Source organism: Aplysia californica, unplaced genomic scaffold (genome assembly GCF_000002075.1).
Source record: "Aplysia californica isolate F4 #8 unplaced genomic scaffold, AplCal3.0 scaffold00720, whole genome shotgun sequence".
In the NCBI taxonomy this organism is placed as follows: domain Eukaryota; kingdom Metazoa; phylum Mollusca; class Gastropoda; order Aplysiida; family Aplysiidae; genus Aplysia; species Aplysia californica.
This window is the reverse complement of record NW_004797990.1, coordinates 190,826-213,379: the sequence shown is the minus strand read 5'-3', so window position 1 is coordinate 213,379 and position 22,554 is coordinate 190,826. Positions and strand designations below refer to the sequence as shown.

The 22,554-nt window shown below is 39.5% G+C and overlaps 1 protein-coding gene across 1 annotated transcript in view; it reads left to right on the top strand.

Annotated features, from left to right (window-relative positions):
• Window positions 1–22,554, top strand: part of LOC101859817 (serine-rich adhesin for platelets) — a gene marked incomplete at its 5' end in the record, with an annotated part of 209,444 nt that overhangs the window by 5,670 nt on the left and 181,220 nt on the right. Inside the window, 12 exon segments of the mRNA XM_013088306.2 lie at window positions 276–443; window positions 1,198–1,366; window positions 2,647–2,724; window positions 4,509–4,565; window positions 5,525–5,584; window positions 6,420–6,484; window positions 7,202–7,349; window positions 9,290–9,406; window positions 10,826–10,947; window positions 13,846–13,883; window positions 16,035–16,171; window positions 16,669–16,769. Of these exon segments, the coding sequence (XP_012943760.1) occupies window positions 276–443; window positions 1,198–1,366; window positions 2,647–2,724; window positions 4,509–4,565; window positions 5,525–5,584; window positions 6,420–6,484; window positions 7,202–7,349; window positions 9,290–9,406; window positions 10,826–10,947; window positions 13,846–13,883; window positions 16,035–16,171; window positions 16,669–16,769 (1,260 nt within the window).

The window sequence follows — 22,554 nt, the reverse complement described above, 5'->3', positions numbered from 1 at the left end:
CTATTTTCCAGGGGTTTGATTGTTCCCATTATTTCTGCTATTTTTTCCCCCCCACCTTATTTCTGTTATTTTCCGAGCAGAATGAAAAAAAAAGAACAGTTGTTATTCTTAAAATTTATTTTTTGTTTTACCCTATATTATTTGTTTCTATTTACAGTCTTTTGTTTGAAAATTCTACGCTGTAAATTTATGTTTTTTCACTAAGTCCTAGTGGCATCCCTGAATTATCTGTTGCTCGTCACAGCATTTGTCGCTTTCTTTTTTTTCCACTTCAGTTTTGGCCAGACGCTTGGAGAAATGTCAAGTCGCCTGATTGACTCTCGTCATCAGAACACAAGGCTAAGTGAGCAGTTACAGGAGACACGGGCTACCGTTGAGGCCAAGGAGGAAGAGGTGGTGAAGCTGTCCGCTCAGCTGGCAGACTCGCACCTGGAGGTGAAAAGGTAAAATCGTGGGTGGTTGGTGGGTGCTCTGGTGTGGTTTGCTCCTTCTTTCCTATCTAAAATCTATCGTCCTGATCTCTCCTCCTTCTTTTTTGTGTTTGTTACTCTCTTGTAACACATCTAATCTTCGGCACTTATAAGACCTTATTGTGTTGCAAGTGCCGTAAAACTCTTACGAAAACAAAAACTAAAAGGTAAAATCGCGACCTCAGTGCTTTCTTGCCGTATCTCCATTTTTAATAACAGTGAAAACAGTTCATAACAAAGAGTGAGCTCAAGAAGAAGTCCCATTTTCACCGTGAACAAAAATGGAGATATGACAAGAAGGCACTGGGGTCGCAAAATGTTGGTGGTTGGCGGCTTCTCTGGTGTGGTTTGCTGTTTCTTTCGTATCAAATATCTTTGATGTCAAGATAAGAGGCTGCACAATATTGTCCTAGATCAGGCCTCAATTGGCCTTTGGACTGCAAGTTTGAGACACCTGCCTAATTAGAGTGTCTTATGATAAAAGTTGACTCCCATCTTTTTTTTCTTTTTTTCTTAGTTGATACCAATATCTTTATATGCCTTGAGTTTGACAGCGTGATTCCACTGCGTGTTGTGTCACACATCTTAAAAAGAGTAATTTTTTGCGCCTCTGGGGCCTTACTCTAATTCACACTTGACCTACATAAGCAGACTGGTTCCAAATTGAATGACTTTAAAAGAAAGGGGACTGATCCCATCATTAAACTGTTATTGTCTCCTTCCTCAGGCTGAAAACATGGGGCGATCTGAGGCAACAAACAGAACTAGAAAACGCGGAGCTACGTCAGCAAGTTGATTCTCTGTGCAGGGAGTTGGAGGAAGAGAGACAACAGGTGCAGAGAGGGGAGCAAGAGAAGAGCCTGCTACATGCTCAGCTGCAGCGTATTCAGACGCAGGTAATGAGGGAAGTGGGACCGTTGACCACTGTACACTAGGAGGGAGGTGGGACAGTTAGGAATTGACCACTGTACACTGTTTACATTTTTTCGTTTGTTTATTTTTGCAAGTTTTTTTTTCCGTTTTCAAATTTTCAATTTTGTTTTTTGAGAATGTTTTGAAATCGCGATTTGATTCACTCGCTGTCCTGTGTTCCAATGCAGTAGTAGTAATTGTTTAAACCTTGCCTAAACGACTTGATTTTACAGATTTCCTTAAGAATGGTGAAAGTCGCAAATTTAAGTCTCTGGTAGATAATAATACTTGTGGTAATTTTTTACGAACATGTTTCGTAAGAGCTGGACAGTGGAAACATAATTTTTTAAAATGTCTTGTGAAGAGATGTCATACGTTGATGGACCTGCTTCATATTGTTAGATATTGATCACATCTTAAAAAGGCTTCTCCTTTTCTTGGCAGCACTGGAAACTATTAGCAAAGCATGTTTAAAAAATGTCTGTCTTGACAGCTTGCAATTTTATTGTCTTCATCACTTAGCCTGTTATTACATAGTTGAGTAATGGTGTGATTGTATGTTTGTGAGGCACTTATGTATAAAATCAATGTTGTTTATTCTTCAATGTAGTCAGACTAGATTGATTAAGCAATTTCATTGTTGTTCTTTATACAAAGCCTATGTTCACTTAGTCAGCGACGAGATGGTGCCAAGTTGATATTTCCTTGCTGTCGTTGGTTTTCTTCCTGTATAGGTGCAGTGGTGTAGTTGTTTAGTTTTAGAAATGATGGAGTGGGTGGTTGGCAGGTGTTCTGGTTTGGCTTGCTTCTTTTCTCCTATCAAAAACTATTGTCCTTCTCTCTCCTCCTTTTTTTTGTGTTTGTTACTCTCTTGTAACACCTCTAATCTACTGCACTTATATATGACCGTATTGTGTTGCAAGTGCTGTAAAAGTTTTACTGAAACTAAAGAAACGATGGAGGAAGTACTTTTCCCTGTATTGGTGCAATTCTTATTCTGGTAGAAAACCAGAATAATAGAGTTTCTTCATTCACTTTGTGTTCTTCATGTTTTACATTTTGCTGAATATTCTGATGGAGAGTGTGTAGCGTAGTAAATACACTGGTTTACAGAAAAATAGGATCTTTTGATCTTACTTTTACTTTGGTCCCACTATGAAGTTTGTTTTGTTTACTTGGCTCTTTTACTTTTATTATTTTCTTCATAAGTCTGAAATAATCACGTACTGGTATTCAGAAAAGTATTTGAAACATTCGTTCACAGGTCGGACAACTGAATTCAGAGCTCACAGATACAGCCCGAGAGCGGGAGGATCTCAAATCCTTGTTGCGAGGTGGCAAGGTTCGTGCTTATTAAACTGGGTTAATCAATTACTTTAGTAAAATTTTGATAGTGTATGAATCTTTTTGCTGGTTTACTTAAGTATTAACTTTTTAGCTAGGCAATAACTCTTTATCACCGAGGGAGGTAAACCCAATATGCCGGGGCCCCTTTTTGGTGCTGAATCTAAAAATGAAAAAAAATATCTTTAAATGGGTCATTAAATCGAAACTAGCAAACCTATTTTGATAGTTCTTCATCTAATGAATGAACTCCTGCTAAACGAGACCTGTTTTTGACAATTGCTAAAAAGTAATCTGATGTCGAAGTCGTCGTAAAGGAATGTGCCCGCGCTGCCATGTCACAGGCTCACCGGCACAGTGGTTCCGACTGCGAGCCACCTGGAGTGGCTTGCCGGAAACAAAGAGTTAAGCTGGACACTGAGTTACATAGCAGTTTGTTTATTCCTAGCCTCGAGTTGTTTGTGAGTTAAACATTTTGAGTGCTGTAGACTTTGTTTTGTAAAATAAATAATCTGGTTTTTCTTCAGTACAAGCAGAATAGACATTATCACTTCCTGTTATGCATAATGTGCAATGTGCATAGAAAATCATTTTGTGCTGTGTTTATTTGAAAAGCATTGAGACATGACTGTGTCTATAATCAAGAGATTGGATTTGGTATTTGGAGTTGGAACATAATTATTTCGCTTTGTACTCTCTGACTGCCCCTGTTTATTTATTGTATAGCTATTGCCCTCTTTCTGTGTTGATTTCATGAGCAAAGTTTGCATTGTACATATCCCATAGTCATGCTATGATTGGAAGACTCCCCCCCCCCCTCCCGAAAAAAAAAAGAAATGTGCATAGAAGATTATGGAGTAAGTCTAAAATTTGCCAACGCAGTTTATAGGATTGAAGTTTGTTTTGAAGTAGATTAATAGTGACTACAGTCGAACCTGCCCTGACGGCCACCTCTATAAGACGGCCACCTGTACAAACGGCCACTTTCCTTTTCCCCCCTTGCGTTTTTTCTATATAATTTAACTGTGTAAAACGGGCACCTGTCCAACGCGGCCGCGGCCACAATAATTTAACACACAACCCCTATAATACTAAGCAATAATACCTGTCTAAGACGGTCACCTTAGTAACTCCATTACGTTTTGTCATAAATTGTGCATTGACCCCTGGCGTTGTGGGCGAGCTGTCATAATTCAATCACCTGTCGTTGTTGTTAGGTAGTCCCTCCAACCGATCATGTTGCGTAGGCCCCTCCCACTGTTGACCAATAGCTACCAATTTTCAGCTGCTGGTGAGGTAAGCGTGTGATCCGTCATAACCCATCAGCCCCGCCCAGAACTCATACACAAATCGTAAGTGAGATAAGTGGTTACTGTTTACCCAGTCTGTAACGAAGTAACATAGGACGTCAACATGAACTTGTTACAGAAGCGTCCCTCGTTCTCCGAGTGGTGGCGACCCATGTGTTTGTTTTAACATGGCACTCGGTCTTCCTTGTTTGATACATTTCGCTTTATTGTCTCCATTGTGCAAAATCAGCGACAAAATAAAAATTACAAACGAAGTACAAACCAACAGCAACAAGAACAATGCAGCTACTTTCGATTGGGGCCTCAGATGGGAATGGTTTGTTTCCTTTATCTTGATCAGTCCTGCCTAAGACAACCACCTGTCTTATACGGCCACTTTTCTCCTTGACAATGGGTGGCCGTCTTACACAGGTTTGACTGTATTTCTATGTGTATTTCTTTGCTGATGAACCTTTATTTTACTTTCATATAGGACAAGGTATTAGAATTTACAGATTTATGTGCTAGCCTGGAGGCTCGGTTGGCAGAGGTTGGTACTTGAGTACATAGTTTGTGGCGTTTGTATCAGTTCTTTTCTTTAATTTTAATCCTCTTTTAAAAAATATTTACATTTTAATTTAAAAACAAATTTTTGTAGTCCTTTTCGACATCGTTAGCAAGCTCTTCCACAGTTCTATACTCAGGCTACAACACTTTTCAGAAGAGAAGAAAGAAAAATTGTTCATTCTTTTAACAATTATTGTGCCTACATTATGCTTCCTTTCTTCCTTTCTTGTTTTTTTCAACATTTAGAATTTGTGAGGCAGCGTGGTGGAATCAGGCTCTCGTCAATTTTTAGACATGTAGAGTTATTGGTGTCATCTTAAAGCTAGTTCACTCGTCTTTATTTGAATAAAAAAAATATCCATTTATCTTGAATACAAGTCAAGATATTTGCGAATGAAGGAGGTGGAGGTCACCTGCTTTCAGAGGTAAAATGAGTGAGAAAATGGCCGCAAACGATTTGTTATTTCCTTAGCTTAAGAGTCCGTGGTAACTGAAAATTTACATTTTTTGTTCCTTTAATCAACGTTTTTAAGAAAAATCCACACAGAAATGAGTTCTTTAATGGGCATGGAAGGTGTTGAGCCAAAAACCAAAAATTTGATAAAAATTCACAAACTTGGGGAACAATGCAAGTTTCTTCACTTTGATTATTTTGACGAGAGCCTGATTCCACTATGCTGCCTCACATTTGTACTTTGACAAAATATTTCTCCAGCACATGCGACCAATACCACAGAATAAACATCCAAGCTGCTGACTGATGATACATTTTCTAGGATCTGTGCTACAGCTGTATTAAGATTGATTTATTTTTAGAGAAGTAAAAAAGTCTGAAGATTTGTAGATAGGGAAAGTTTTATGATAAAAATAAAAAGAGTGTTAACTGTGAGCAGAAAAACAATGCCAACAGGTGTCACAAGTGCGCACATCATTTATCCTCAGAAAGACGAGCGACATCAAGAACTGATTTCTTGTCTTCAAGAATTTTCTTCTAAAAATGAGGTAATACTGAATATTTCAACGTTTTTATTGTTTTTTAGTCTCAGTTGAAAAAGTTTTATTGTGGTGGTATAGGCAGGGATATGCCCAGAGCAACCTACTTAGGGTACCTAAACAAATGGGTAGCAGGAAAAGATCAGGGGAACGTAGCTTTTGTAAGAGCATCTGAGCAAAGGAATGAATGGAGAACCATGATTGCCGATGTCTGTCGCAGATCTGGCATTGGATGACGATGACAGTAGAACTTGCTCTAACGGCAACCTGTTCAAGACAATTACCTGTATAAAAGGCCACTTCCCGGTTTCCCCCTTGCATTTTGCGTAATAAACTGAGACTGTCCAAAATGTCTACCTGTCTAAGACAACCATTTTTCTCCTCGACAATGGCTGGCAGTCTTCGACAATTTTGACAACACATAGAATGTTTACCTATTCACTTTGTAGAATTGGATCTTGTATTTACTGTGGGATTTGTGTAACAGAATTATATCTTGAGATATAAGAGAATGTAACAGTGTGTTAAGATTCACAGTGTTGCAAAGGTATTAGGGTGCTACAGTATTCATTCTCATTTGATTAGAATATATAGAGCAAAAGAGGCATGTTTTGTGTTGAAGTTCCATTGTGCTTTTAGTAATTTGAAACTGAGGAGAAGCGGGTGGTTGGAGGGCACTACTGGTAGGTCCTACTTCTTTTCTTTACCTCTGTTTTTTCTGTCTGTGTACCTTACTTTTGTTGTTTCTCATGTTATTGTCTTTGTCATCAAATTTGTAAACAGTAGGCCTAGGCCTATGCTAAGTTTTTCTTATGTCGGAAACTTCCGGTCTTCTTGAGTACAGGAGCTGAAACAACAAAGTTTGAATTTGCAAGAGCAGCTCATGGAAGCACAGCAAGAACTTTTCAGGTGACATGTACTTAACAATTTATGATGATGATGATGGTGATGATGATGATGATGATGATGATGGTGATGGTGATGGTGATGGTGATGGTGATGGTGATGGTGATGATGATGATGATGATGATGATGATGATGATGATGATGATGATGATGATGATAGTGAGGAAGCCTACATGACATGGCAATACATCGATCAGACTTAGTAAACTAAAGTTTGACTATTTTTGTTTATACTTTTTATCTGTAAATCATTCAAGACTCCCTAATTTGATTTTTTGAACAATAATAATGATGATGAGGATGATGGTGATGATGATTTTGATGGTGATGATCATTGTTATTATAAGTATATTATTAGTATCATTACAAGTTAAGAAGTTTTCTTATCCTATAACTCCCTCACTTTTTAATGGAATACCATAGCATTTTACATCACATAATTTCAACATGTTGTGTAAAATCTCTAACCAAATAAAAGAAGAATTATAACTGCATCAAGATTTAACAAAAAAATAAATTATTTGGTTGGTGGCCATTAGAAGTAGCCTACCATGCAAAGTTTTGTGGGCTTTGGTAAGTTAATAAATGAACTAGAATTTTATAAACACTGACAGACTGAAGTGAACAAGCTGTAGTGAACTTTTGGTGATTTCAGTTCTGATGTGCCTGACTACGACACAAGATGTCGTCTACAGTGCGATGATATTTTTGTTTTTGCAGTGTGAGATCTGCCTCTGACAGCAGTGATGGGATTCGACTGCCGTCCCCACAGGAACTAGCCAACGAAATAGAAGAGGATTCAGAAACGGATGAGGCAACCAGCACTTGCCAGTGGCCTCCTTCTATCAGAAATGAACTGCAAGAGTTGGTAATGATTTGGGTTGTGTTGAGTTTATTTGTTCTTCTTACTTTTTTGGTATGATGCTATAACAGTTTTTGTTTAATAGGATGCACATAACGGCAAAAATAATACTGGAAAAGAAGAAGAAAGGGTTGACTAAGCAACCGAGGGAGCCTACAACAACCTCTAATCTGTATTTAATTGAGATAAATAATCTGACATACTTACTTGTCCTTACTTGTCCACTGTGTTGGGGTCACTGCAGTCGGAACATGTCCATCTCTGCTCTCCCCTCTTCTTCAGGATCCATCCCAGAGTCTGTCTACTTATGGTTTCCATCATGATCTGGTTGGAGATCCGTCGGACTGGTCCGCACAGATGGCTGTGTTTCCACTCTCCTCTTTGGATCCCCTTCTCCTTCAATCTCCATAGAGTGTGGGAACCGCTATCTGCCCTGTTCTTCTTCAAATTTTCCCTTACAGCGGTTAGGACGGTTGGTGGGTCCAGTGTCGAATTCCCTCCCACTTTTGCTTCTCCAGCTAGCTTGTCTGCTCTCTCGTTGCCGGTTACCCCCCGGATGACCTGGGCAGAAGGTCCAGGCCACTCTTCCCAGGCTGCTCTCCCTGATCGCAGCCTTCCAGTCCACATACAGCATCCCTTTCTGTACCTTCTGTAGCGTGCTCATTGAGTCAGTAATGATTACTGCTCGCTGATGGGTAGTGTTCTTGATAATCTATAACAGTTTTTGTTAAATAGGATGCACATAACGGAAAAAATAATACTGGAAAAGAAGAAGAAAGGGTTGACTAAACAACTGAGGGAGACTACAACAACCTCTAATCTATATTTAATTCAGATAATTAATCTGATGTAGTGTAGCAGAAAGGAGAATATGAGACTTTGAAAAGGAAAAGCCAACCTTAACTGAAAAGAATTTGAATAGTAACCTTGTAACCAGACCCATACACGCTTGCACGCACACATGCACGCACACATGCACGCATCCACGCCTGCATGCACGCTCGCTTGCACGCACACACACATACACCCTCACCTAGGCCCCCTGATACCAGTGTAATCGGGAGGCCTAGACCCACACATACACGCACACATACACGCACACATACACATGGTTTGTTGAGTTCTCAAATACAAGGGGACCTGAGGACAAGTCTGAGCTACCTTAACCCTTTGAGCCCTGACTTCCTGATGCTACTGTGCCTCGCTGCCTGAGCTCCTGAGCTATTCACACCTGTACCACTCTCACATTCCTATCACCGTCAAATTGATATTCCATATCTCACTCAGGGGTAGTCCTCGTCATTACCAGCATCTAAGTGAGAAAGATCTTCAAAATAATCAATAACGTCCTGTGTAGCAAACACTGTTTTCCAGTTTGTGTTTTGCGCCAGATGAGCGGTGTTGGGGATATGATCTCACTCGTGGGTGGAGGCATGTGGGTAATTGTACGCGCCACCTGTGCACTTGTGGTTATTGGGCTCAAAGGGTTAATGGGAGTGTTCTCACTTTGTGGGTCTTCTTATTGTATAAATTTCCACTTGCATTGTGTGAAGTCTGTGTTGTGTAAGGTTGTAACTGGTTACTCATTCTTTTTTGGCTCCTATGAAAATTTGAGCTTCAGCTATACAAGATGGAAATATTGTGATTAATGCCTGTGTGTCATTTAAATAATCAAGTAATGAAACTTTTTTAGAATATTCACTGTGGCATTCGTGCAAAGTCAAGTAAAGTTTGTGTTGTGTTAATTTAGTTTTAGTTTCAACTTTTAAGCATGGTTACAGCTTACTGAAAAACGAGATTTTGCACATAAGCTTTGGATAAGGTGAAACTAAATTTTGTGTCTTGTGAAAAAACTAAGCTTTGTCGTGTGTAGATTACCTAGACTTGCACATGGGCAATGTACGATGTATATATGAGTATGTTATTTTTTTTCTGTTGATCTCCAGTTTGAGGATAGTCCTAATCTTCCGTGGCCACTGAGTGGTAAAGAGCTGAAGGAAAGTGTGGGGACACCGCCAGATATAGTCAGCCACATAGAGCAAGGCACAGACAGTAAAAGACAGGTAGGGGAACTATTGTCAGAGCTGTTCTCTACCCTTCTTTTCTGTGTCTGAATTATTGCGGTTGAATACGTCTGTGATACAGAATTCAAATATATTTAACTTTATAAACCTGCGTACAGCGAAGTTCGGCTGGCCCCTGAGTGGACGGTCCCTGGGTCCGGTCAGATCTCAGGGTGCATGAAGTATAACTGCTAAGACAGTCTCTTACAAATCCTAATAGATTTATTTGACTGGAAAGTTTTAGATATATGTATAAACTACTTCTTTTTTCACTTTGACACAGTTTTAGCTATTTTATGAATATTTTGCGTTTGTCCCACGTTACGTTTTTCACGAGATCTGGCAAAAATTATGTAAAAACGTGGAAAATATTTCCGTGGGGTTAAAGAGTTCAGTATTAAATCTTGCTTGTGGCTTGTCTCAAGGATGTTTGAAGTGCACATATCGGATCTTTTCTTGCTATACTGACCCAATGTTTTTTCTGCTATGGATAAGATCGTAATGAATTCTCTTACCGTAATTAGTCATATTTGTGTAATGTGGACTTTTTCTCCTGCTTAGCATGGACTGAGATTTTTTGTGTTTCCCTCTCTTAAAATGGTCAAGGCTGGGTCTTCTTACCTTCTCTCAGCTTTCAGTTGTTACAAAGTTTGTGCATTTCTATTTTCCTTGATTGCTCAGAGGGGAGTGAAAAATTGTGCATGCTTGTTCCTTGTTTGGTCTTGACATGGCTCTAGTAAGGGGATGCAATGATATGAAACATGGGTAGACAGGTTTAGTTTCAATCATGTTTTATGCCCCTTACTCACCCAGCATTGTTTTTTCGTTTTTATTTGATTAACATGATACTCATTATGAGACAACTGTGGGGTTCTGCTGATAGCTCACGATACGCCTTTTGTAATAAGTTTATCACAATCTTGTAGACTGAATTTTCGCTCAGTAGTGGGGGTTTTTCTCTCCAAGAATAAAGGTTCGAAGAAGTGTTGTCAAGTTGAGCTCTAGATTGACCTTTGTCAGCTTTTTATATGAGCTTCAGTGCATAGGAATTGAAGGATCTGTAATGTTTGAAATGTATAGGTATTGGTCACATTTTGTCAGCTAGGTCTGGTGAAATATTCTCAAATTCTAAAAATCTTCATAAAATATCTACAGTTTCTTGACTGTGCATGTTAGTTACAAATACTTTGTTGAAATTCAAAATCTAAATATTAAGATAAGCAAGGAGAGATACATAATGTAGGTAAAACTGTAAAAAGAATTAAGAACTGTTTTTCTCTGCAGGCCTACTGAAATAATATTTTTTCTTCCTGGGCTTAGAATTGTTGAACAGCTTGATGATGATATCTAGTTGCATGTTCCCAAAATGTAAAGTGATGGATAGCCAGACATTGTTTTTTTTTCTTGTGTACTCCTCAGGCGGTTGACAATGAGCAGAGTGTTGCTCAGGACAAAATGAGTTCTCCAAATCCTGGAATTTCACCGGAAAAGAGCAAGAGCAAATGCCGGTGTGATTTCCACTATGACATTTCTAATGAAAAGTGGGTAAAACAGCAATAAGATGATTTTGTGTTTTAACTTGCTGACTGTGAAAAGGTCAGATTTACATGATGACGTGTTTTGAGTCTGTCGTTTGAGTTATTAATAGAGGTGGCTTGATAACACGAAAATTCTAATTATTTTTAATCCATCCTAATGCCAAGATATTTTCAGATGACGGAGAGAAAATCGATTTTACCCATTTCTCAGTTTTCTGGTATTTTGGAGTTGTTTTGAACCACAATAGCTTTGTCTTTGCTAAAATCTACAATAGTTTTATGTGTCCCTTCATTATTCTATTATTGATTTATGTCACGGCACGGTGGCATCAGACGCTTGTCAATCTTTGGGCATATAGAGTTATTTGGATAATCTTGCTCATTTGTTTTGCTTTTAATTGAAAATACCCATGTATCTTTAATATAAGTCGACTCATTGTTATTGAAAGAGGCGCGGAGTCATCTGGTGTCAGAGGTAAAATTTGCCAGAAATTGGCTGTCAAAGTTTGGTGATTTCCAATGCTGTAGTGGCTTTGGGAAGTGCAAATTTATATTTTATGAGTCTTTGTTTTCTAAAGTAAAAATTCATGCAGTAATGTGTTTTCAAATGAACATCTAAAGTTTTGAGACCAAAACTTAAAAAACAATAGCTAACAATTGCTGAATAGGTGAAAAAATGTTGGTTTCTTCAATTTCATCATTTTGACGAGTGCCTTCTTTCACCAGGATACAACACAGTTGTTCTTTATCCACCAGTACTTAATACTTCTGAGTAGCCCTGGTCTAAAAAATACTCTTGCATGCTTATGTTCTATTTGTGTGTACGTGCAGTTTTATGTACTTCCTCACACTCATGTATATGTACACTTACTCTAAGTGTCAAAGTGGGTGGTTGGCGGGTGCTCTGGTGTGGTTTGCTCCTTCTTTCCTATCAAACATCTGTCTTTATCTCCCCTCCTTCTTTTTCGTGTTTGTTACTCTCTTGTAACACGTAATCTATTCTTCAGCTCTTGTATGACCTTTTTGTGTTGCAAGTGCCGTAAAACTCTTACTAAAACTAAACTAAGTGTCAAAGAAAAAATCCCAAACTGTGGTGGCCTAGTGGTTAGGCTCTCGGGTCATTACGTTGTAGGTTTGAAACCCGTTAGGAACCGGACTTTGGGTCTTTGGGAAGTGCACTTTACATAAATTTTCCTCACTCCATCCAGATGGGAATGGGTACCCAGTTACAGACACAGAAGATACACATCTGTATATTATTGAGCTTAATGCCATTCGCAGCTTGCACTGTATGCTTACAGGGAAGCTGGAAATATTTATGAGTGTTTCTGGGTGTGCTGGAGTACTAATGCTTGTAAAATGCATAGAACATTTCGTAGAGTGTTGATATAAAAGTAAAGTAAAGTTGTTCCCGCATCGTATCCGGACACTGGAGATTGCCTTGTTAGTGAGACAACTTCCTGGGCCTTCGGCATAATATTGTGGTAGGGTGGCCAGTTTCTTTCCACGCCGCCTTTGCTTCTCCAACTCGAAGACAGGTACTCATTACTGCTGGGTGGGCAGCAGGGGGCGAAAAAAATCTGTGTCCAAACCGGGGCTCGAACCCAGACTTTCTGCTTCGGAGACAAGCGCACTAACCCCTCCGCCACCACACCCTCTTTTTACAATTATTATTAATAGTATTAGGCTTATTATATTATTATTATTATTATTATTATTATTATTATTATTAACTCATAATACTTTCCTGCTGACAGTTATTGGCTTTTGCATTCTGAGAGAAGTTCACTTGCATTTGTTCACTTGAATGAGCAGTTGAAAGGCACTAGTGGTAGTTCCTATATATTTATTTTCTTTCGCTCTGTTGTGTTGTTTCAGTATTGTCTTTTTAACTTTTTCCTTTGTACTAAATGACTGGTGTTGCCTCAATGTGCTCCTCTTTACTCTTACAAACAAGCTGGATTGTCAACTTTTGGCTTGTGGGCTCTTGCTCTGACTTACTCTCTGTTTAAAAGTTTTGATGTACACATTTCAACCATCCACAAGGATGGCCTTTGTCTTCAGAGTCTAGTACTCAAGTAAGATGTGTGGTGCTGTTCTTTATCTCGTCAAAAATAGTCTTGTGGTGTGTGTATTGGAATCAGTCGTTATATAGGAGTAAAGTCTTTATGCCTGCCAAACCAGTAGTAATTGCCTTCATTCTCTCTCAGATATGGATCAAAACGTATTACTGTGCTACACTCTTTATGTTAGCATTGACATCCCTGGGATTACTGAAATTTCGTTCCCAGGATGTTTGTTACATAATTATAAATTTTTAAAATCATCTTTCCTTTCATTCTTTGTCAAAGTCTCGTGCTAGTTGTGTATTGTTTGAGCTCTGTTTTGTCAGTGGACTGATGGTGCTGGGCTTCTTTCTTCTTATTTTGTCTTTTTTTTGGTCTTTGTCTCAGTCTGTGATTTATGCGACTGAAAGATCACCATCGTGTTCTGAATAATTTGCGAGAGAACATCCATTTTGTGTTCATGTGTGCATACAGTGGACATGTTTATGTGATAGGTCTTGCTACAGTGTTAATTTTGTGCCAAAGATTTTCTTTTTTTCAGTGACCTTTTGTTACGGCTCTCCTCTTCATTTTACAATTTCTTAACACTCCAGGATTTGCAATCTGAGTCATACTTCTTTTGTGGAAAAAGATTGCAAAAAAGTAGTGTTCATATCATATTTGAATATTGGAAAAAATCTACCTTGTGCACAACAGTTGTTAGTTTTCTTGTCTCAGGACATGTGAAGTGACACACAGAACTTTCTGTCTAGTCCTCTTATACTGGACAAGCTCACTTTGCTGGTTTACATCTATATAGGTCAATGGCTCATGTGTTTTCCTCCTATGTCTTCAGGCTACGCATGCTGGTGACAGTGCTGAGGAACTTTAAAGGTAAGTAGCAATTATAATATGTGAGGCAGCGTGGTGGAATCAGGCTCTCGTCAATTTTTGGGCATGTAAAGTTATTGATATCATCTTAAAGCTTGTTCACTTGTCTTTATTTGGATGAAAAAATATTTATTTATCTTGAATACAAGTCGAGATATTTGCGAATGAAGGAGGTGGGGTTATCTGTTTTCAGAGGTAAAATTAGTGAGAAAATGGCCTCCAAAGATTATTTATTTCCTTAACTTAAGAGTCGGTGGTAACAGAAAATTTACATTTTTTGTGCCGTTAATCAATGTTTTTCAGAAAAATCCACACAGGAATTAGTTCTTTAACGGGCATGAAGGGTGTTGAGCCAAAAAACAAAAACTTGATAAAAATTCACTAACCTGAGGAAAAATGCAAGTTTCTTCACTTTGATTAGTTTGACGAGAGCCTGATTCCACCACGCTGCCTCACATATTGTTCGGTTTGTGGGTACAAACAGATATAGAGAGAGTGAAGAAACACACGTCTGAAAAGGCTCTTTGTTTTATTTTTGTCTTCTAGTACACTGTAACCGAAAAGTGACTACTGAGTAAAAGAAAGGTACTGTCTGAATCCTGATACGTTACCTTACAGCTATAACAGAAGTGTTATGTAATGTACATTATTCCACAGCAATGTATAATACAGGCCCTACATTACATTATGTGTCACAACAGGGGGGATTCAGGTGCTTGTCAATGTTTTGGCATATGGAGTTATTGATATTGTCTTTTGCTTTTTGATACAGTCAAACCTGCCGTAATGGCCACCTGTACAAGACAATCCCCCTTCCCGTTTTCTCCCTTGCGTATTTTTTAAATTATAATTACACCATGTATGTTGGCCACCTGTCTAAGATGGCCACTTTTCTCCTTAACAATGTGTGGCTGTCTTAGACAGGTTCGACTGTATGTGACACGACACGGTGGAATCTGGTGCTCGTCAATGTTTCGGCATATGAAGTTATTGATATTATCTTCAAGCATATCCTTTTGCTTTGCTTTTGATGACCCCCTCCCCCCCCCCATCAATCTTGAATAGAAGTTGAGATATTTGCAATTAAAGGAAATGGGTGGGGGGAGGGGGGGGGGGCGCCTGATATCTGAGATAAAATTAGCTACAAACTTGGAAATTGCAAATTTACTTTTCATACCTTAGATCAACTTTTTTGTCAGTAAAATCCACACAGATATGTGTTTTGAAATGAGCATGAAAGGTGTTGAGCTGGAAAAAAAAATGCAATAAAAATGGCCCTACGAGCTGAAAATTGTCAATTTTTTTCAATTTCATCATATTGACGAACGCCTGATTTCACCACGACATAACAGGTACAGGCCTATAATGTTTTAGTGACTTGGTTGGTCTGTAGTTTCATTTTTTAATAAAAACATATTTATTTGTAACAGCTGTTTTCCGCTGTAGATATCACTTTCCAAATTCCAAATGCTGCTTGTTAACATGTATAAAAAGTGAAAGAAACAACAGTGACATTATTCATTATTTATAGCAATAGCTTTAAGCTTTATTTAATCTTGCTCAGTCTTTAACATGTCTTTTGTAACTGTTGCTTTATCTGCAGTGCATTGTCTTCATAGTGTTATTCATTTCACAAATTCTCTCCAGCATGGTATAGAGAGAGATGATCATCAGTTCAATATAATACAATATAAATATTTAATATCAGGTAAGTAGATTTTTCTCAGCGCATGTCACTTTGGCTACTTGAAATGTGAAGCTTTTAGACCTGTCCATGAAACTGGTGAGTGACCTTCTCAGTGGAACAAGGTGATGTTTTAATGTTCACTAATATGAACTTTTATCCTGGGGTAAAAAACAACAACCTGGTACTGTTCTATTTTCCCTTATTTTGAGTGAATCTGTTGGCCTCAGGACATGACACAGATTACGAAATTTTAAAAATGATTGATTTAAGTTCTGAGGGAGGCATCCTTTGGTTTTTTGGGGTGGGTTTGTGAAAGCAGAGGAGGCCTATTTTTTGGGGGGGTTCTGAAATGTTGTTACAGATTTCTAGTAGCCAGAGTGAACATGTAATAGAAAGAACCAAATAAAAACAGAGTGGATAATAGAAATCCCTTGAAATGAAAGAACCCTTTGCTCTGTCCGACACAGGAGAAAATGAACGACTGAGATGTATGATCAAGCAGACTCTGGCGGACAGTGGGAGCCCAAAGAAGATTGATCCTGTGGATGAGAAAATTTGTGCTGCTAGCTTGTACGATGTCACACTGCCAGAGAGGGAGAGAGAGGTAAATCGGTTAGAGATTGAAAAATTAATTGTAATAAGTACATTTGTGAAGCATCATAATTGTAAAATCAGGCGCTCGTCGAAATAATAAAATGGAAGAAATCACCATTTTACCGCTGGTTCGAACATTTTTATAGAATCTTTATCTTTTGCCTCAGCACATTTCATGTCCATTTATAAACACCTTTCTGTGTGGATTTTATGGAACATTTTTGATTAAAGGCACAAAAATTGTAAATTTACTTCTACAGACAATAGTGTTCACAGAATGTGAGTGGGTGGTTGGAGGGCGCCACTGGTATGTCCTACTTCTTTACCTTCACTTTGATGTTTCAGTTTGTAGGTCTGTCTTACTTTTCCCCAGCACTAAATGACCATTATTGTGTTGATGTGCTTTTCTCTACCTAAACAGACGCACAAACGAACAAACAAACAGACAAACAAACAAACAATTGAACAAACTGTGTGAGTAAAAATACGTATGTCCTTGTTGTGCAGGTGAGCAGACTGAGGAAAGTCCTGTCGGAGGCTCAGGAGAGAGTGACTTCCTTACAGCAGAAGAATGATGAGTTGACACAAGTTGTTACCTCACTCAACAGGTCAGACTGATGTCTGTCTGTGTGTGTGTATGTGTGTGTGTGTGTGTGTGTATGTGTGTGAATGTGTACTTGTGTGTTTGTGTGTGTTTTTTTGTCTGTCTGTCTGTCTGTCTGTCTGTCTGTCTGTCTGTCTGTCTGTCTGTCTGTCTCTCTCTCTCTCTCTCTCTCTCTCTTTCTCTCTCTCTTTTTCTCTCTCTCCCCCCTCACTCTCTCACTCTCTCTCTACCTCTCTCTCACATTTTTCTCTCTCTCTTTTCCCCTCTTTCTGTCTGTCTGACTGTACTACAGTGTGTTCTGTTTCAATGCTACTGTCTTTGCTTATGGCTGATAAATGGGTTGGTGTGATTAAATGGTAAAGTAAAGTTTTGAATCCCTTTCAAGACTGATTTTATTTTTGAAGCAGGACCCCTGCCGGATGTATGTACCATCCACCTTATATATGTCTGAGCCTGTAGTGACTGAGAGATTTGAACCAGGTTCATCCATGTCATACTCATAGTACAGCACAATATCTACTGGGAGAATGACACTCCTCATTGTTATAGCAGATATTGGAGGTGGATGAGTGGTGGATGCTATGGTGTGGTGTGCTCTTTCTTTCCTATCAAACAGCTGTCGCCCTTATCTCTCCTCCTTTTTGGTGTTTTTTACTCTCTTGTAACACCTGTAATGTTCGGCACGTATGTGATCTAATTGTTTTGCGAGTTCTGTAAAACAGGGTATTGGAGGAATGCAGTTCACGGAACAGGTTTGTGATTTCTGCTTTTTGCGTTGTATTTTCATTTCTTTTGCGTTTTGTGGACAATTGTGAAATGCATGAGATTTCTGATTGTCTCTGCAGTTATTGGAGTAGGCGTTTAGTGGGTGCTCTGGTGTGCTCCCTCTTTCCTATTAAACATCTATCGTCTTGATCTCTCCTCCTTTTTTGTGCTTGTTGGTCTCTTGTAACACCGCTAGTCTTCAGCACTTAGCTGACTTTATTGTGTTACAAATGCTGTAAAACTCTTACTAAAACGAATACCTTCGTATGTCTCTTGGAATTTTGCACCCTACTCAGTCGGGAGTGATCTGTACTAGAAGACGGGCTGACCAAGCAGCAAAACCTCCTGAATTATCTAATCTAAATTGTGTCGATATGGGCGTAAAACACATACATTATTATTACATGTACCAATAGCCGACTACTCAAGAGATCTAGTAGAGAAGAAAAAGAAACAGTCAGATACACCTTTACACCTTCTTTGATTCCAAATGTACTGACGATGTCTCTCCTTTGGAGCATGTGAAGGAGGTCACAATCAGAAGGTGGGTGGTTGGCGGGTGCTCTGGTGTGGTTTGCTTCTTTTTCCTATCAAACATCTATCGTCCTTATCTCCCCTTCTTCTTTTTTATGTTTGTTACTCTCTTGTAACACCTCTTTCTTCTGGCGTTCATATGACCTTAATCAGTTGCGAACGCCGTAAAACCCTCTACTAAAACTTTTTTAAAAATCAGAAGGGAGGGAAGTAGTACTTGGGCTTTGTACTTACTCTATATTGTCTACCGCTCAGGCAAAGCTGTATACTACCATGCATACTGGTTTAAGATCGTCTGTCAAGACGCAAAAGACTATCATATCAATATTACATGTAGGCGTGAACAGCACAAACCTGGTCTTCCTTCAGTGACAGAACAGCATCTAGTAAAACAGCATCTAGTACACTGCTTGTCAACGTTTTTATGATCACTGCTCACTTCTGCCACCCTTGGGAAGCTATCATTTTTGGGTACTGTGTACTGGCCAGCTTCAAGGAATTTCCAAGCATGGCATTAAATAATGTCTACTACTACCGAAGTGATCCCCTCGGCACTTTCAAAATTGTCAAATCGCCCACTTGTGGTGGGTGCGTGTGGTTGACGATGTCTCTGGTGTGGCTTGCTCCTGTTTTCCTATCAAACACCTATCGCCCTTATCTCTCCTTTTTGTGTTCGTTACTCTCTAATAAGACCTCTAATCTTCGACACTTATATGTGACCTAAATGTGTTGTAAATGCCGTAAAACACAGATTAAAACTAGAACCATTAATGGGTGATACCGCCCAGCTTGACAAGCCTTGGTCTAGCGTGAGGCCACACCGGAGGGTTAACTTTGGTATCTCCATCTACTTGATCACAAAGTATTCTGTCGGCATTTTTAAAAGTACAGTATATGCACTTTTTTCAATTTTATAGGAGAGCCAAAAAAAGAAAAACCCAACCCCCCCCCCCCCCAAAACCCCCCCACAAAACCCAGCAGCATCAGCCCAAAAACTGGATGTTGTTGCCAAGGAAAGAAGATCTTTGCACACGTCCCAAGTCAATATTTTTAAGAATACAATTTTGATAATCACTTTGTTAAATGTTGTTTTCTCGGTATCAACATTCCTTTTTTTGGCTCTCCTGTAAAAATTGGAATAACTGCACGTACGGTGTTTTAAAAACTGACGGCAGGATTGTTGTGTTGATATCAGTAATCGGCCACTCGTGGATGATACCCACCATCTACCGAGCTCTCTGACCTCTCTATCACAGAGCGTTTACTCCTGTCTCTATTCTCTCCTCTCGGTGTCAATTATTATAATTTGTGTGGCGAGGTCTGCCTATCTGAACCAGTCACGTCAACTTTGTTAGCTCTATTCGTTGTAGTCTTTTGGTGAATGTTTTCGCAGGTATGGATACTGATGATGATCCTGGGTAAGTTCGAGTAAGCTGGCTAGTTTTGTTGCTTTGCTTGAGAAATGGGCGTGAAGCAAGTGTAGTGAATATGTTCTGAGTCTTCCAATAAGTGAAAAATAAAAGTTTGAATCCCTCAGATGGAAGATTCTTTTGTGTCGTATCTCACATCTTTGTTTTGGCGTGTTCCCATCTCAGCCCGAGTTTGCTCTAACAGACGGCGTCGAAGAAACTCATCTTCTTATTGATCTAGTGAGGGCGTAAAATATATAGTCATTTTGGGATCTGTTGATGTTCTGGAAACGTATTTTAAGTTTGCTGAACAGATAACAGAATCAAGCCTCCACCTGCACCCCCCTTCCAAAAAACGACAACAACAAACAACCTAAACAAAACAAACAAAAACGGACCCCCCCCAACAATCAATCAATCAATCAATCAATCAATCAATCAATCAATCAATCAATCAATCAATCATCAAGCAAACAAACATAAGAGAGTTACGGGGAGGTGAGCTCTTTTCCTTGGTGTGCTCTATTTTAATATCAGTGTCAGTCATGTTTTGATATGTTCGTGTTACAACATGGCTATTGTGCCATTGCGTTGTATCTGACTGGCCTGCAACTACAAGTCTTAATCGTAAGTGATTGCAGTCAGTTTCTATAATCTATGCTCCTTTAGCAACTTGGACGTTCTTTATCTTCTAGTCGACTGACTTTCAACTACAAGTAGAGGCTGACAGTTTCTAGTTTCTATATGCTCATAAGGAAAATGGCCATTTATTGTTTTATCTGACTGATCTTCAACAACAAGTGAAGTCTCACAGTTTCAATATCCTATACGTGTGTGTGAAGTCTCACAGTTTCAATATCCTATACGTGTGTGTGAAGTCTCAGTTTCTGTATACCCTATACGTGTGTGTGAAGTCTCACAGTTTCTGTATACCCTATACATGTGTAATATGGCTATTGTCTTCTGGCCGACTGGCCCTGAAACTACAGGTAAACAGCTGTTTTTCTATCGAGTCTCAACAACTCTTTGCCGTTTTCCGAGGGTTATGATCGCGCAGTATCCCTTGGTCCTAGACTCTACTGTTCCCACAGGTTCAGGCAGACGTTCGTATGAAATTATTCTCTGATGTTGAGGCAGTTTGTGCGCATCTTTTAAACACCTTCCCTTCCTTGCCCGAGATCTTTAAAAGTCGTTCAGAAGAAGTGAAGTAGGTCTGGCAGTGAAAGTGTTAAAGAAGCGTTATTGATTTTGTTGTTTGTTTTGTTCTTGATGGAGATGCGGGTGGTTTGAGGGCGCCTCTGGTAGGTCATGCTTCTTTACTTTCCCTCTGATGTTTGTGTCTTACTTTTTCCCAGCACTAAATGTCCATTATTATTATTATGCCGACATACTTCATCGAACTCGGGTTTCTTGCGTGCGATGGCGAAGCGACTAACGGCTACACCACAAACGCCGGTAGCATAGAAGTTAAAGTGAGAATCGAATCGCCGTTTCCCCCCCCCATCTTCGCAACAAAATTGAGACGCGGAAATCATATTATAGATCTAGCTACTGTAGGCTTCTACTTATGAGATAGGTAATGACTGACGGAAAAAATCCCGTACGTCGTTGTTGATAGTGATAGCACTGTAGAAGGAAGCGTGCCGGTTATCACATCAGCTGTCGTTATCACAGTACAGCGAGGCCGGGTTAGATGGGTCGATTGATTAAAACAAAACAAGAAAGAAATAGAAAGAGCGTGTGTCGGATGGGAGGTCGTTTGTGGCTGCTCTCATTCAACAATTAATTTGATCTCTTCTATTTCTTTTTTCTGTTAATGTTGTCCCAATCTGTTCTTTGTGAAAGTGGGTAGTTGGCGGGTGCTCTGGTGTGGTTTGCTCCTTCTTTCCAATAAAAAGTTTATCGTCTCTATCTCCCCCTCCTTCTTTTTTGTGTTTGTTACTCTCTTGTAACACCTCTAATCTTCTGCACTTATATGAACTTATTGTGTTGTAAATGCCGTAAAACACTTACTACTAAGACTGTTCTTTGTGAAATTTAATGTGTCTGTTGACATACAGCTCGACTTACTGGCTTGTTGCTGCTAAACTGGGTGAACTGTCCCTTATTTTATTGTTGTTTTTACTTCCTTTCCGATTATCTCTACTCGCGGATGATTGACGAGTGCTTTTTTATGGTTCGCTCCGTCTTTCCTATCACATCATATTGTCTTTCGTTCTTTTCTATCCTCCTTCTTTTCTTTGTGTGTTATCCTTTAACAACACCTCAAATGTTTGACACTCTGTTTTCGTCTTGTAAGCGCATTAATTTTTTTTCTTCTGAAATCTTAAAAATCAAACAAACAAAAACAACAAAAACACCCTCAATCTATTTCTGTTTCCTTAGCTCAGTAAGGAGACTTTTCTGTCGATCTTATGATTCCTGCGTGAACGTTTTACATGGCCATTCTTGTGACTTGGGGAAAAGTGAGGAAAATTCGTGTAAAGTGCTTTTCTCCGGGTCACTTCGTCAGACCCCTGATAGGATTCAAACCTACGGCCTTACGATCGAGAATCCGAGAGCCTGACCACTGAAGTAAAGTAAAGTTGTTCCCGCATCCGGTCTGGACATTAGGGATTGCCTTGTTAGTGAGACAACTTCCTGGGCCTTCGGCATATTGTGGTAGGGTGACCAGTTCCTTTACACGCCGCCTTTACTTCCCCAACTCGAAGTCGGGTACCCATTACTGCTGGGTGGGCAGGAGGGGGCACAAAAACCTCGTGTCCGAATCGAGGTTCGAACCCGGACTTTCCGCTTCGGAGACGAGCGCATTAACTGCTCCACCCCTGCACCCTCCAACCACTAAAGTAATACACTGTTATTACTGAAACTCCAATACTCCAACTGGTTTAAATCTCTGGTCTCTCCTTTAAGGTCAAGTGGTAGATCGCTTTGGGCAGCGCCTGCTGTCTATCAGTTCCCGAAGGTCATTTCACAGAGATAATGATGGCGTGTCTCTAGCGCGCGAAAATACTGGTGATGTTCCCGTTGTCTTACTTACTGGGGTTCTAGCCAGTGGCTGGTTTGTATACAAGGCACTGT